General features: G+C 37.3%; 2 protein-coding genes across 3 annotated transcripts in view; one reads left to right on the top strand and one right to left on the bottom strand.

The window, feature by feature from the left end:
* LOC140153176 (putative glutathione-specific gamma-glutamylcyclotransferase 2) overlaps window positions 1-4,052 on the bottom strand; it is a 27,960-nt gene extending 23,908 nt beyond the window's left edge. The window contains exon 1 of one of the 2 annotated variants that reach the window (XM_072175848.1): window positions 3,957-4,052. The gene's annotated coding sequence lies outside the window, so the exon portion shown is untranslated. Of the gene's footprint in view, window positions 1-3,833; window positions 3,920-3,956 lie in introns of those variants that run through there. The other variant, XM_072175847.1, reaches the window with a different exon arrangement.
* LOC140153174 (uncharacterized oxidoreductase Lmo0432-like) lies at window positions 2,690-13,806 on the top strand. The gene is made up of 6 exons (XM_072175843.1): window positions 2,690-2,829; window positions 7,847-8,052; window positions 8,874-9,014; window positions 9,601-9,693; window positions 10,062-10,220; window positions 10,565-13,806. The coding sequence occupies exons 1-6, from the start codon at window positions 2,814-2,816 to the stop codon at window positions 10,721-10,723; spliced, it is 774 nt and encodes a 257-aa protein (XP_072031944.1). The 5' UTR covers window positions 2,690-2,813; the 3' UTR covers window positions 10,724-13,806.

Below are 13,806 nucleotides of genomic sequence, written 5' to 3'. Positions count from 1 at the left end.
TTTTTCTTCTAAAATGATAATATGCAATCATTATGAAAGTTCCCAATACATTTGGACGCGAAAAACATTGGGAATTTGCAAAGAAACAACATCATAAACTTCACCTCTGATGATCAGCACACGCAGGCGGTGAATCTAAAAGTGCAGTGCGTGTATGTTTACATGACTGCTCACATGATATGGCACGTCACCCAGACGGTATCGCTTTCCAATTATTGTATGTCTCGATTCTGGTTTATGTCATGGTCTAGGAAAAGTTGATAAAATTGGAAATTGAACGCTAAACATTAATATGTATACATGTAGCACATGTATCATCATGCATGATCATCATGGTCGTCATCATTCCCTATCATGATGATGATGATGATGATGATGATGATGATGATGATGATGATGATGATGATGATGATGATGATGGTGATGATATGATGATGATGATGATGATGATGATGATGATGAGATCGGTTCTACCTTATGATGATGATGATGATGATGATGATGATGATGATTCATCATCATCATCATCATCATAGGCCTATCATCATCATATCATCATCATCATCATCATCATCATAACCATAATAGGCTCTACCTTATTCCTTCTTTCTCTCACCCTCCCGCCATTTTTCTCTCCCCCTTACCTCTCCAGTTCCTCTCTTACTGCCCCCACCCCACCCACTCCGTTTCACATAATCTCTCCCTCCCTCTTTAAAATTCCAAATAATTACTGTGTACCAATCGCCACCTTAATCTCTCACGCGTCACGATTCTCGAGTGCCCTGCTACTCAAGTATTTTATCTCATGATTGACAGGCACTAATTGACAGGCAAAATGATGGATTACCCAATTATTACAGTATGTCCCACTTATTTTTAGTTTCGTAAAATCGGAGGAACATATCTACAAGGTGTGCTTTTTCTAAAAATTTGTAGGTAAAACGGATAAATTACTTCAAATATTGTGGCTATTTCAAAATTTAACCCTTGACTCCAAGCAATGGGTAATGACCATGCTGTCAGTGCAGATGGCATCAACGTACTATGTTGCATGTAGCAGATACAATTTTTAAAAGCTTTTTTAGACTCGGACCGGAAATGACCCCTTAATGACCTTTGACCCCAATTCTGTGAACACCCTATAGGCACTAGATATAGCCGATGCATATGTGGAAGTGACGTCATCGTACTATGTAACTTGTGGCAGAAGAAGCATTTTGAAGATATTTGGTTTTATACCGGAAATTCCCCCTTAATGACCTTTGACCCCAATTCTGTGTTAACCCTATAGACACAGGATATAGCCGATCCTTATGTGCAAGTGACGTTATTGTAGGATGTTTTATGTAGGAAGAAAAGCATTTTTAGCTCAAATCACATTTTTGGCTCATTTGACCCCTCTGTGACCTTTAACCCATTAAAAGTAATGTGACATGTATAGTCGTAGTCAATGATGATTGTGACCAGGTTAGGTCAAAATCGGTCAAAGCATGTCCGAGCTGGAGCAAAAATGTGTATATTTGTTGCCAGAAAAACCGACCGATAGCATTTCAAGACCTAGCCGCAGTCCCGGCTAGGTAAGAAAGATCCGATAGCAAAACAGTACCTAGCTCGGGGGGTTGGAAACCCCCCAGCTAGGTAAAGAACGGATAGCAAAACAGTACCTAGCTTGGGGGGTTGTAAACCCCCCAGCTAGGTAAAGAAAGAAGAATCGGAGAGCATTACAGTACCTAGCTGGGGGTGTAAACCCCCCAGCTAGGTAAAGAATTGCATTGGAGCAAAGATAAGTTATTCTATTCATTCGTAACAATGGCAAGCTAATCTGATAATTGGTTGGGCAAGACTCTGGTTTATTTTAAATGTTTATTTTTGCAGAGCTTATTTTCAGTCATGACGGAGGGGGATACTTGAGATTGAACGAGTGGGAGGGGGCGAGGAAGGGAGAGGGAGAGACGGAAAGACTAGAAAGAGAAGAACTCGATAGGAGATAGAAGGGACTGGGAGGGAGTGGGGAGACTGATCATTCGGAGGGGAGAGGAGAATCAAAATAAGGAGATAGACTTTGATACGAGAGGGCCGTAACCAGGATGTATTAGGGTGCGACAGGCTCATAAGCGTGATTTAATGGCTTATTTTCAACGTTTTTACAGAAAAAAGTGGACCTTTTCATTGGGATTGGCATTTTGTCATATTAATGTGAATCAATTTATTAACAATGTCAAAGAGGAGAGGGCGCTAGACCATCAAAAACACCGGTGTTCCATAATCTGATCTCTCCAGCCTTTATTGACACAGCCATCCACCTCTATTTGAAATAAGCTGATTGGTACTTCAAAGTTAACAATGAAGTCAGGTTACAGTAAACTTCCTTTATCCCTTGCGTTTTCGTATCTGAACAATAGACTTACGAAAACTGAAAACCATGCCAAAAATGCTTGCCCCCCCCCCCCCTTGGCCTGCCAAAAAATCGTCGCCCCCTCCCCTATAATTCACCACCCCTTATACAAGATAATGAAACCAGCTAAAAAAAAGGCAAACACTCTTGCCGTGCCAGCTTCACATATATAATTGCTTCATATATATTGGGGCCAGTATAGAAGGGTCCAATTATTGGGCTCCCTTGCTGCTTATATTAGCCAATTCGGGAAAAAAACACGAAAACCGGGATTGTGATCATTATCATGATGACAATGACCCGTACCGGCTTGCCGCTCGGTACGTGTTGCATGCTGTGTCGACGGAAACAATAGATTTACCATTCCCGACCCGAGCTGATTTGAGAAAACGAGTTATCTGGTCAACAAATCCTTAAAATGGCTACCAAAACAGGTAAGATTTTTTGTTAGATTCCGTGTTTGTGAAAAATGTTACCAGGAGACGTTGTCATATGATAATTACTGCAACTTTTTAGGCCTATATTAATGTCTGCAGTAGAGACCTGGAAACAGTTAGTCCTTTCTCGTTAATACCCAAAAGGCTAGAAGCTGCTAGAGCCCGGGCTAGAGCAAATATTGTAGTTGTACCATCCAAAAAGGATTGTCGATCAAGTCAAAAACAAATAAGCTCTAAGAAAAATATTACAAATGGAGCTGTATATTCTATACTTCTCCTGAAAGCAATACATGTAGTAGCTTGTAGTACAGAATAGCTCAGTGAGGAACTATACAATTTATTTTATTCCGTCGCGACCCCTCGTCGAGTACACGGTAAAGCTAGATCGTGGAAATGTCAAGGTCAAGGTGAAAGTAATGAATGAACAACAAATGTCTGGACAACGCATATATTAAATTAAATTAATATTTAATTAAGGGGTTAACTACGTAACTGTAGCTAAGGGCTTAAGGGGCTGTTCAATAATTATGAGCCCTGGGGAGGGTAAAATTGGGGGGCAAGAAATTTTGGCGAGACGAAAGGGGGGGGCAAGCAATTTTGGCAAGCCGAGAGGGGGGGCAAGCGATTTTGGCACGCATTCACGGGGCACCTTTTTAATAAAATGCTTTAAAAAGGCTTAGGAAAACGGTACGGAAACACTTAAATATGCAAATTTTCCTGCTCGCTGCGCTCGCAACATACATCTAGACCATTTAAAGTTTGGAATTTGGGATCCCAAAAATTTGGCATGTTCAAGGGGGGGCAAGCAATTTTTGGCAGGCCGATGGGGCGGCAAGCGATTTTTGGCTAGCCGAGAGGGAAATTTTACCCCCCCCCCCGGGGGGGCTGATAATTATTGCACAGCCCCTAACTACTAATATCATATCTATGTCTGTGGGCCAACTTTTTAGCGATTTTAATGAATTACATATCAATTTATACTGAAATTGATTAAAACTTACGCTATGTCATATCAATAATTTGTAAGCGTTACTTTATAGCAAAGTCAACCTTAGACTTCACCGTAATCTACTTGCCATTGTGCATAGGCCTACATGTACCGTCCCACAGTTACTCAGTATTACCTTTGCATTTAAAACTCCGATTGTGTGCACAATTGATAGATTTTCCTGATCTGTTCAGTCACCGTACACTCTCTGTTAGCTTGATACCCAAGTGGATTTTACGTGAGCAATTCTCCAAAATAAAACAGACTGCTGGAAAATCACTGGTAGGCATGAAGGGAGCCCTCTTTCAAAAAATATTAAAACAATTATTATTGTGCAGGAAGCTAAGGCAGGACAGGAACCACTTAGAATGCCTATTGAGACTATTTATTACATATTAATATCGAGATTATTAAGGGTTTACCGTCGTAACTAAACCATTCGATCAAATTTTTTTTAATTGACATATATTGTACATTAATATGTGTAGATAATAAATCAGTAAAAAAAACTAGGGGTGCCGGACCTCACTTTTGAGCTACAGCCGTTTTAAAAGAGGTGTACATTTCCAAAAATCTCTGTACACTTCAATGGCAAAATCAGCAATTTTCTCAAAATAGACAACCTTTTGCGTTTTAGAAAAAAATTGTATCGATCAAATTTTTTAATTTTTATATATGTTATGAAAAATAAAAAGCTCTGTAAATCGCGCCAAAAAAAATTGGGGGTACCAGACCTTGTTTTCGCGTAAATTGACCAAAATAGGTCAAAATGCATTTTTCTGCGACACCATGCGTAGTTAATTGCGTACATGGATATTTTTGGTGTGTACCAACGCGCTGGTATACACGCGCGATCTGATGCCGGATAAGCGTTCGTTTACGCATATGGCCACAAAAAAGGAATTGTCTGTTTACGCAGGAAAGTTTTCACTGTAAAAAAAGTTACCTAAGAAATTACCATAATAGGAACAATTATTCTAATGATGTCGATTATTAAGATTTCATGCCTTAATATTCTTACTAATTTGGTGTATTTTGGTCATAAACGGGTGTAAGAAAGACTCCCATTCTGCAATCTGCAAAGATATTGGACCAAAGAGTTATCAAGTTAGTAAGTTACACAAAGTGAGGAATTTTCAGCTTTCACCATGTTCACCTGACTCGATCGACCAAAAAGAGGATTTATTAAACATGTTAAAGCGAAGCGTTTGACACCATGGCCGGAAGTGTTTGACTATAATAGGCCTACAATTATTATAGGCATAGGCCTACTTAGCATGCTTAGTGCCGTTTACCGAGATGAAAATTTTTTTGGTCACAAAAACTATATAATACGGAATTATCTCGAGGTGGATTCATATCACAAAGCAGTTCAATTAAAGCAAAGTTAAACACTGGGTTGCCTATAGTTGTAGAAAAACGTTTGGCCTATTAGGCTATGATATTATTTTTGTAAATGTATGACACATTTTTTTGAAATTGAATAGTTTTGATGGTGTTGTCTATATCGCATGCATTATGAATTCAGTGCACGTAGTAGGCCTAGGTCTTTACCCAATAACACAAAATGCTTTAAAGATTTAAATGTTGGATTATAAACTTGCCGTGTGGTGCGTTTCATTATGAAACGTTCTACAACCGTATAACCTTTAATAATAGGCCTATAATATACCGGTAGTGGTTACCTAACATTTAGGCCAAAATATTATTAAAACGAATAAACCAATTTATCCAACACTCGCTTAGGCCTAATGTTTAAAAAAACACCTTGATTCTGTGTTTGTTGGGTAGGCCTATAACTTCATACCATTGGACCCTACTGTCGTAAGCCTACTTTAGGGGAGGGGTCCAGGTCCGTTATCAGTGGAAGCAGGCTGGCAAAATTTGGTTTGTAGGCCTACATGTTATATTTAAGCGGCCACTTTTCTTGCGCTCAGGCTCAGCAAACATTGTTTTCTTTATTTTGTGGCCCTGGTTATCGCCAGGTGCGCAAAATAGCATTGACACGCACAACACGCATCGTTCTCTGCGATGTCTGCAACGCAACGCCGAGCACGACGCGGAGTACGCACGCGTTGAAAGAGACGCAATAGTCGAGTCGAATCGGGTGACGACGGAAAACCCTTAACATAGGCCTATTTCTAAACTTCTCAAAATTCGACTATGGCATAGTCGAAGTCAACCTTCATTGAATTTAAACCGTATGACAAAACAGGCGAAAATAGTAACTACTTGCACAAGATTTGCAATTTAAAGAGAATTGGCTGTTGCTCATTCTAATGAGGCTAGTATATGAACAATATAAGTGTACTCTTTCATTTAATAAGGCCAAATAAAATAAAAAAGATGTTTCACGTCCGGGTTTTTGAAAAAAAGGAGGAAGAGGGGGCTTTTTATTTTTTATTTTTTATCGCAAAATCGGTGTAAATACCCATAATTAGGCCTAGAGATATTTTAGCGTATACAATAATGCCTGGAAAGAGGAGGAGGCCTCTTTTTATTTGTTGTTCTGAGAGATAGGCCCCTCTAACTATCACAAAACCTTATAAAAGTGTTTCTTGTATATTAACAAGGCTATAGAAAGCACTTCTACTTCCTAGACATAGTTTTTGTTATAACTGAATTTCAAAAAATAAAAATAAAATTGAAGAAACCTCAAAAAAGGAAGGAGGGGACGTGAAACATGTTTTATTTTTTATTTGGCCTAACATAAAATTTGAAATATTGTAAGGAACACTTGAGGTTTTGGCTTTTAAAACCTACATTTTGGTCAAAATTTGTGCTGGGATAGGTCGTTTTCAACAGATTTACCACATTCGACTTGTTATAAACATTGAATTGCGTGGTATCTGTTGACCTAATGAGAAAAAGTGTTTTTAGAGGGAAGTATTAGCTTTCGTTCGATATCAAAAGAATTCGGATTGGATGAAGGGAACATTTGAGGTTTGGATAAAAAACAATCACAAGGCCTGTTTTCCAGCTAGAAGCTCACACAGCTCTTACGATGCTATGCACGCAACCGTGTAGTGTAATCAAAGACTGTTGTACAGCCAATTCATTGCTTGCTTGGAAGCTCTTGGACGAAAATGTGTGCTCAGGTTTATCGAGGTGGAAACTGCATAGATGGTTTATAAGAGAATCGTTTTGTATATAAACCTTTCCATATACAATGGAAAATACATGGTCCACCAACATTTAAGATTAGGACATTTTCAATGTATAGTTAAAATGCAACCAATTCGCCGTAGAAGTGACGAGTGACGTAATAATCGGATTATCTTCCATATCAAACGACGACCACCGTGATCTGAATAGATCGCCCTACACTACAAGCAGATTGCACTAATCACCTGTGTATGTCAGCAAACATAGATTGAATACATACCGCTCTTTTCAAAAATACTGATCTTACAGGTGCGAGTCAGAGGATGATTTAAAGAAGCCCCATCATGCACTGCAAAAGTGTTATCGCTAGAGTTTCAACTGCCAATTTACTTTTCAAGTTCCATTGAATTCTGTGCAAAAGATGTTGTTTTAAAATTGTGTGTGTGTCATTATTACTCGGTCGATTTCAGAACAAAAGTGATGTGTGTTTAAAGGATAATTCACACCTTCTGTAGATAACATAAAATGTGAAATCGACCAGCATATTCATAGCGTTTTGAATGTAAATATAACTGTACAAATCAAATTAACCATGCACTTCTATGCAGCATAGCAGTGGTGTCATGTTACTCACACTGCTGACCTGCTGCACAGTTAACCCAGTGCATGGGGTGTTGGGTAGTACTTAAATCATCCTCTGGGTGCGACATATGGTTCAATGCATAGGTACCGCGTGAACGTTGTAGTGCAGGGCGATATATTCAAAATAATTGTATTCATCTATTGCTATGGTAGTTAATCCGATTAATTACGTCATTTCTACGGCGAATAAGGTAAGCCATACTGGAGTATAATCCGGGGGCACTCCCACTTTGGAGGTGACGCGTTTCAAGTGGTCCTTTCAATTACTTTGTTTTGCAGACAAACCATTGGAGGGCAAAGTTGCCGTTGTTACCGGTTCTTCAAGTGGCATCGGGAAGGGCATTGCTCTTCGATTAGCTGAAGCTGGAGCTTCTGTCGTATTGGCAGCTAGGAGAGAAGACAGATTGGAGGAAGTAAAACAATTGATAGAAAAAGATAATGGGCAAGCAATTGTTGTTAAAACAGATGTTACGGTCAGGCAACAGGTGAGTAATATCTTATTCTAATCGACTGCTTATTTTGTTTATTCTTATCATATACACCTTTGTTTCCAATGGACATTTTATTGTAGAATGTCATTGTACAAGGAATACATTAAAAATAATTCCACATAGCCCCCGAATGAAAAGTATTTAATTATCTTTGTAATCACTCAAAAAGCATTTTGTGTGAATTTTACATCCGAACTATTAAAAATGCTATTAAATTTTTATGAGCCTTTTTATTTTACATGTAAAGTCTATGGGGGTGACGATTAGAAATGGACGGCAAAAAACCCCTTTATTTTGGGCCATTTTAGACACTAAAATGCCAATAAAAAGAATAGCACTTAGTTCGGATGTAAAATTCACACACAATGCTACCTGAGTGAGTACAAACATAATTAAATACATTTCATTCGGGGGCTATAGCAAAAACAAAAAATGTCCATACCTTAATAGCCTATTTATAAGGTCAAGGAGTTCAATGATTTGTTGTTTGACATTAACTCATTCACCAAAATATTATTTATATACTTTTATATTTATGATGCTCTATTCCGGCCGAAAAGGGCAAGATCGTCACAACAAGCATCATTGCGTAGAATCATCGATCTCATGGCGCAAAACAAGGAATTGCAAGTTCAAGTGTCCAAAAACATGGACCAAAAACCACATCGTGTCGAGTTTTCAAATCCGAGTCTCGAATCACCGTAACCAATTTTGTTATGATAGGATCCTACTCGAAAAATGCATAAATTTAACAGAATCAACACGTTATTATCAATGTGAAATACTAGGATGCAATTTTTCCTCTGGTTGTCAAGGTGAAAGATCTTATAACGAAAGCAGAGAGTACCTTTGGTCATGTGGACATCATGGTTAATAATGCAGGTGCCTTTACATATACATTGATGAAGAACGTCAAAGAAGATGAATGGGAAAGACAAATAGATGTAAATTGCAAAGTAAGTGACCAAATCCGCTGTATATTTAAAATGGATTTCAAAGGCGTTGAATCGTAATGTAATTGAATAGTTTGAATGAGGAATACTACGGGAAGTCACACATGAGTGAAGTGGATAACCTCTATCATGTCTATTGCGATTTTGATTTGTGCAATGATTAGCTCATCTGGTCAACTCTAGATTTTAAAAATGGAAGGTCGATATCAACGATTTCGCCGTGGACTTAAAAAGAATTGACAAAACATTTGGGAGAACTGCGTGTAGACTGCCCCTACGGTACTCAGTGGCTGACCACTGATCCTGATCCACCGCTGATCTTTGAAGAGCTTTGTCGATTTTGTCCTTGATCATGTTGATATGCTCAAGAAATGGTGGTTTTGAAAAGTAGATTTCCCATGTACCGTAGAAATTACGACTTTTCTCTTCTGATGCCGATATATTCAATAGGTGGCTCTGAAAAGAGCTGTTCACTTGGCCCTAGAGGTGGCATTAGAGAAAGCCGTTAACATGTGTGAATGTATAGAGGATATGTGCGTGATAGTTATTTATACTTCCTTTATTTCTTAATGTTTGACAACTTTTTAAGGGAGTGTGCAATGGTATCGGTGCTGTGCTTCCAGGGATGGTTGCTAGGGGCAAAGGTCACATAGTCAACATGTCCTCAGACAATGGGAGAGCGGTAAGTAAACGCTTGATAGATGTTGGTTACCGCTGTGTTGGTGTTCCGAGTCCTCCATAACATGCAGGACAAAGTAACAAGTAAAATAAATCAAAATTCACTAGGTATGTTGCGTCCCATTCGTCGTGGTGTAGTCAGCGAGAGAGCATTGGGGTTTTTTTTTCAAGTTGGGGCTCATGCCCCTGGCGTGTGATAACCGGAAACAAAGTCCTCCTTTCTTATTGAAAAAAAATGGTCGGTCTATTCTTTAAAAGTTGACTGGACACGATCACTATTTTGTTAGTTTTCAACTTATTTTTGCTTGTTCGAAATTTGTATCTTCATGTGAATGAGTTTTAAATCGTTCTACATGACTTTCACTTCTTTAGCCAATGGCAGGAGGTGCTATATACACTGGAACCAAGCATTTTGTAGAAGGCATGTCTAAGTGCCTTCGTCTTGAGTTGGAAGGAACAGAAGTCCGTGTTACCAATATACAACCTGGATATGTAGATACCGATTTATTCGACAAAGTCGTTGATCAAGAAGTAAGCCATTTTCACAGTTCCTGACAATTTAAGTACACACAGAGATAACTGCTCAGTACCAGAAGTGGGTAAGTGCAATTATAGCTGCCATGTGTAGATGAGTACAATATAACGTGTATATAAAATTGCCAACTGTTCACAGGCCAGCTATTGCACTTAACCACTGAGCAGTTAAAATGTTCATATTACCATTTGTGGACACGTCACGACGATGGAAAAGAGTAACACAAAGTTCCAATCCTTTTAAGGTTTAAATCATTGTTAAGGGATAGTCTTTTATCAATAGTAAGTCAAAAAGTAACTGTAATCATATGAGATTTATTATGCTTATCATTTGATTACAGGCGATGGATCTCTTTGAGAAGAAATACCCTAACATCAGTGATGTGAAAATGTTGACGCCCGATGATATTGGACGAGCAGTGTTGTACGCAGTGACACAACCATCTTACGTTGCTGTGCAAGATATTCAAGTACAACCCATAGGCTTCTACTTACAATAATAATATGTCAACATAACCGAAAATACGATATCATAAAACATAAAAATAACACAAAGCAATATCACTAAGAGTAAACGAAATGCAACATGGAATAATGTTTTAGCTTGATCATAATAACAATAATTACATTTTGAGCTATGTGCTGTATAACCTTGCAAAATGATATTCAAATCTTTCAGTGTCTTTCAATCATAAAGTGCCGGTCAGTATGTAATGAAAGTTGACCTTTGACCCCATATATTGAACTGTTATGAAACCTAAAACTGAACTTTTGTCTTTTAAACCACTTGTGTAAATGTTAACATAAACTTGATTACGTAATAGCATTAACATAAAATCAATAGACTAGGGACACTGCCAAATCACTCAAAAAGGCGGGCCTTTTAAATCACAGCAAAAGAATGTTTTTTATTATCATTTTCAATTTACTCGAGGCTCATTTTATTCTTACATTTACAAAATCCCGCATACGGTTCCAAATATGTAAGGGTAAATGGTCAACAGGGTCATTTGCTTACAATTAGGATTCATTTTAATTGTATATTAGTGATGTAATCATGTAGCATAGGCGAAATTGGGTTAAATGGGAGCCCTGATACTGCACTGCGAAATAACACATCTTATAAGACGAGGATAAGGATAACTTGTGTTGGTATGGTTTGCTGTATCAAAGGCCTTCTGGAGATCCAACATATGTTAAAGGCCAAACATGTATATGATGTTTGTGATTTAATATTCTTAGTCAATGGGAGTGGTCTAGTTCGTAGATACATTTCTGATTGGACAATCGCATGATTTCGGGTGTCCTCTATCAGGCCGTAGACGACCCCACGTCATCATGCGTCTTGATAATGCGTAACACGCGTGTAGAGGTGCGAGTATGTATCTCGCTGGATGCGTAGACTAGTGCGGAATACGCGAACGCACTAGCAGTACGCGCAACAGAATACGTGAAGTTGTAAACAAGTTTCGTTCATTTTATAATGAGGGAAGTTTTTATGACGGTAACTTAGTTTTTGCTTAAATGTTTACAGTTATTAAAATAATATTTAACTGACTAAGAAGTGGATACCGGCTGCGCCGGCATCCACTACTCAAAATATTGGACCTGCCTGTCGTCTATCACACGGTAGAGGATAGGCAAAATAAAAATTCCTATCGTTTATTCTTTAAGGGATCCCAAATGAGCGTTTATTGCGTTTCGACAGTATTTTTTGTGGGACATGAGAGCACCTCAGACCTATCGAATTGCATTCTGAATACGAAGCATGTCTTTCTGATATCAAATAATTTTCATTTTTTTAAATCACAATATAATACAAATTTTGATATATAACAGTCCTCGAAGTAAATTATATAAATCTAATGATATATTCTTAAAGTGTGTGTAGCAGGAGGAAAAAGCCGACGGTCAATTGAAAATTTTGACCTTTCATATTGAAGATATGGATTTTTTTCCCAAAAAGACCTAATTTTTTTTGGTGTTTTGGGAAAAAAATCCATATCTTCAATACGAAAGGTCAAAATTTTCAATTGATCGTCGGCTTTTCATCTCACCTACATACACTTTAAGTATAAATCATCAGATTTATAAAGTTTACTTCAAGTACTGTTAAATATCAAAAATATCAATTTTTAATGATTTGCAATAAAATGTGTATTAAATTGCGAATTTCAAAAAATCAAAATTATTTGATATCAGAATGACATTCTTCATATTCAGAATGCAATTAGATATGTCTGATGTGCTCTAATGTCCCAAAATAAATACTGTCCAAACGTTCATACCCCAGCCCTTAAATACCAACACCAACTTTCAAACGCTAGTATCAATCTTGGTCAATTTAGAGTGTTGGTAGCAAATTTGGTATCAGATTGGAGCTAACAAGATTCTTCACACGACCTTATCAATAACAAGATCAGGTGTAGGACGGGTTACATAACTGCGTATTTTCTTTATTTGAGGTGTTTACATTGTTATTTGTGCCTTAAGCGTTTTAAAATATGTTATCATTCTCATATAAGCGGGGTTTTTTCTGAATAAAACACGATTTACGAATAAAATGTGTCTCAATGAAATGAAATTAAATTTGTTCTCAGCTGTTGTGTTTGCAATATCACCATGACAACTGTACATAAATATACAGATATGTAAACATATAAATAGGTTAACCTCATACCAATGAAGTTTAAAATAGACTGAACTAAGCGACCAAACGTTTTGGAGAACAAAACAAACGGAAAGTATACACAAATACGTAAAGACGTTTTCACGGTTATCGCAAATCTGTGTCACTAATCAAATAATCAGAAGCAAACATAATGACATTAAATATCTTGACATAGCTTATGAGAGCCGAAAATGTAAAGTTAAAATATTATGTTATATGCCAAATTTGAGATATGCATTTGAAGCAGAATTTATTTCTACGCATTATGACACCGCATTTGTTGCAATGGTCCTAATATTATGTTATATATTATGTCATATGCTTATGCATGACATTTGTTATTGTAATAAAAAAGTATCTTAGTTTTAGCATCATTTTAATTTTAAGGGTGCAAGACTACTTTTTTACTCTACGTCGTCCTTTTCCTGTGACCATTTTTAAAGCTCATTAATTCACTCAATATGATGGCAAATCTTGCCTGTCGTCTTGGAAGTACTGTTGATTGTACCCTGTTTTACCTTCATGTAGAAACTACAAAAAATTGTTTGATTGGCGTAACATAAAAAAAATAATGAAACTATTGAAATTACATTTTATATTTAGTGTTGGCTTACATATTTTAAAGCCTAGTATGCCAACCATCGCTCCATTCGTGCAAATGCTGGAGCGATAAAACAAAAGCTTGACGTCACAGGTGTGTGTTAAGTTTATGATTTGTAAATGTAACTGATGTAATTGAGTTATAACATTAAAAACGTAGCACAATTTACGTTAAGACTTGTAAATATGGACATGTACTTTATAAATGAAATTTCGTTCCTTACATGTAAATGTTTGTTTGAGTGTTTTCAAATAATTCAAAGCAATGATTAAAATCAGCCACTAATAATACCAGACCGTAGCACCTCTTGA

Source organism: Amphiura filiformis, chromosome 5, assembly GCF_039555335.1.
Source record: "Amphiura filiformis chromosome 5, Afil_fr2py, whole genome shotgun sequence".
NCBI classification, from domain to species: domain Eukaryota; kingdom Metazoa; phylum Echinodermata; class Ophiuroidea; order Amphilepidida; family Amphiuridae; genus Amphiura; species Amphiura filiformis.
Note: the sequence above shows the minus strand (reverse complement) of the source record. Positions and strands in the feature narration are given on the sequence as shown.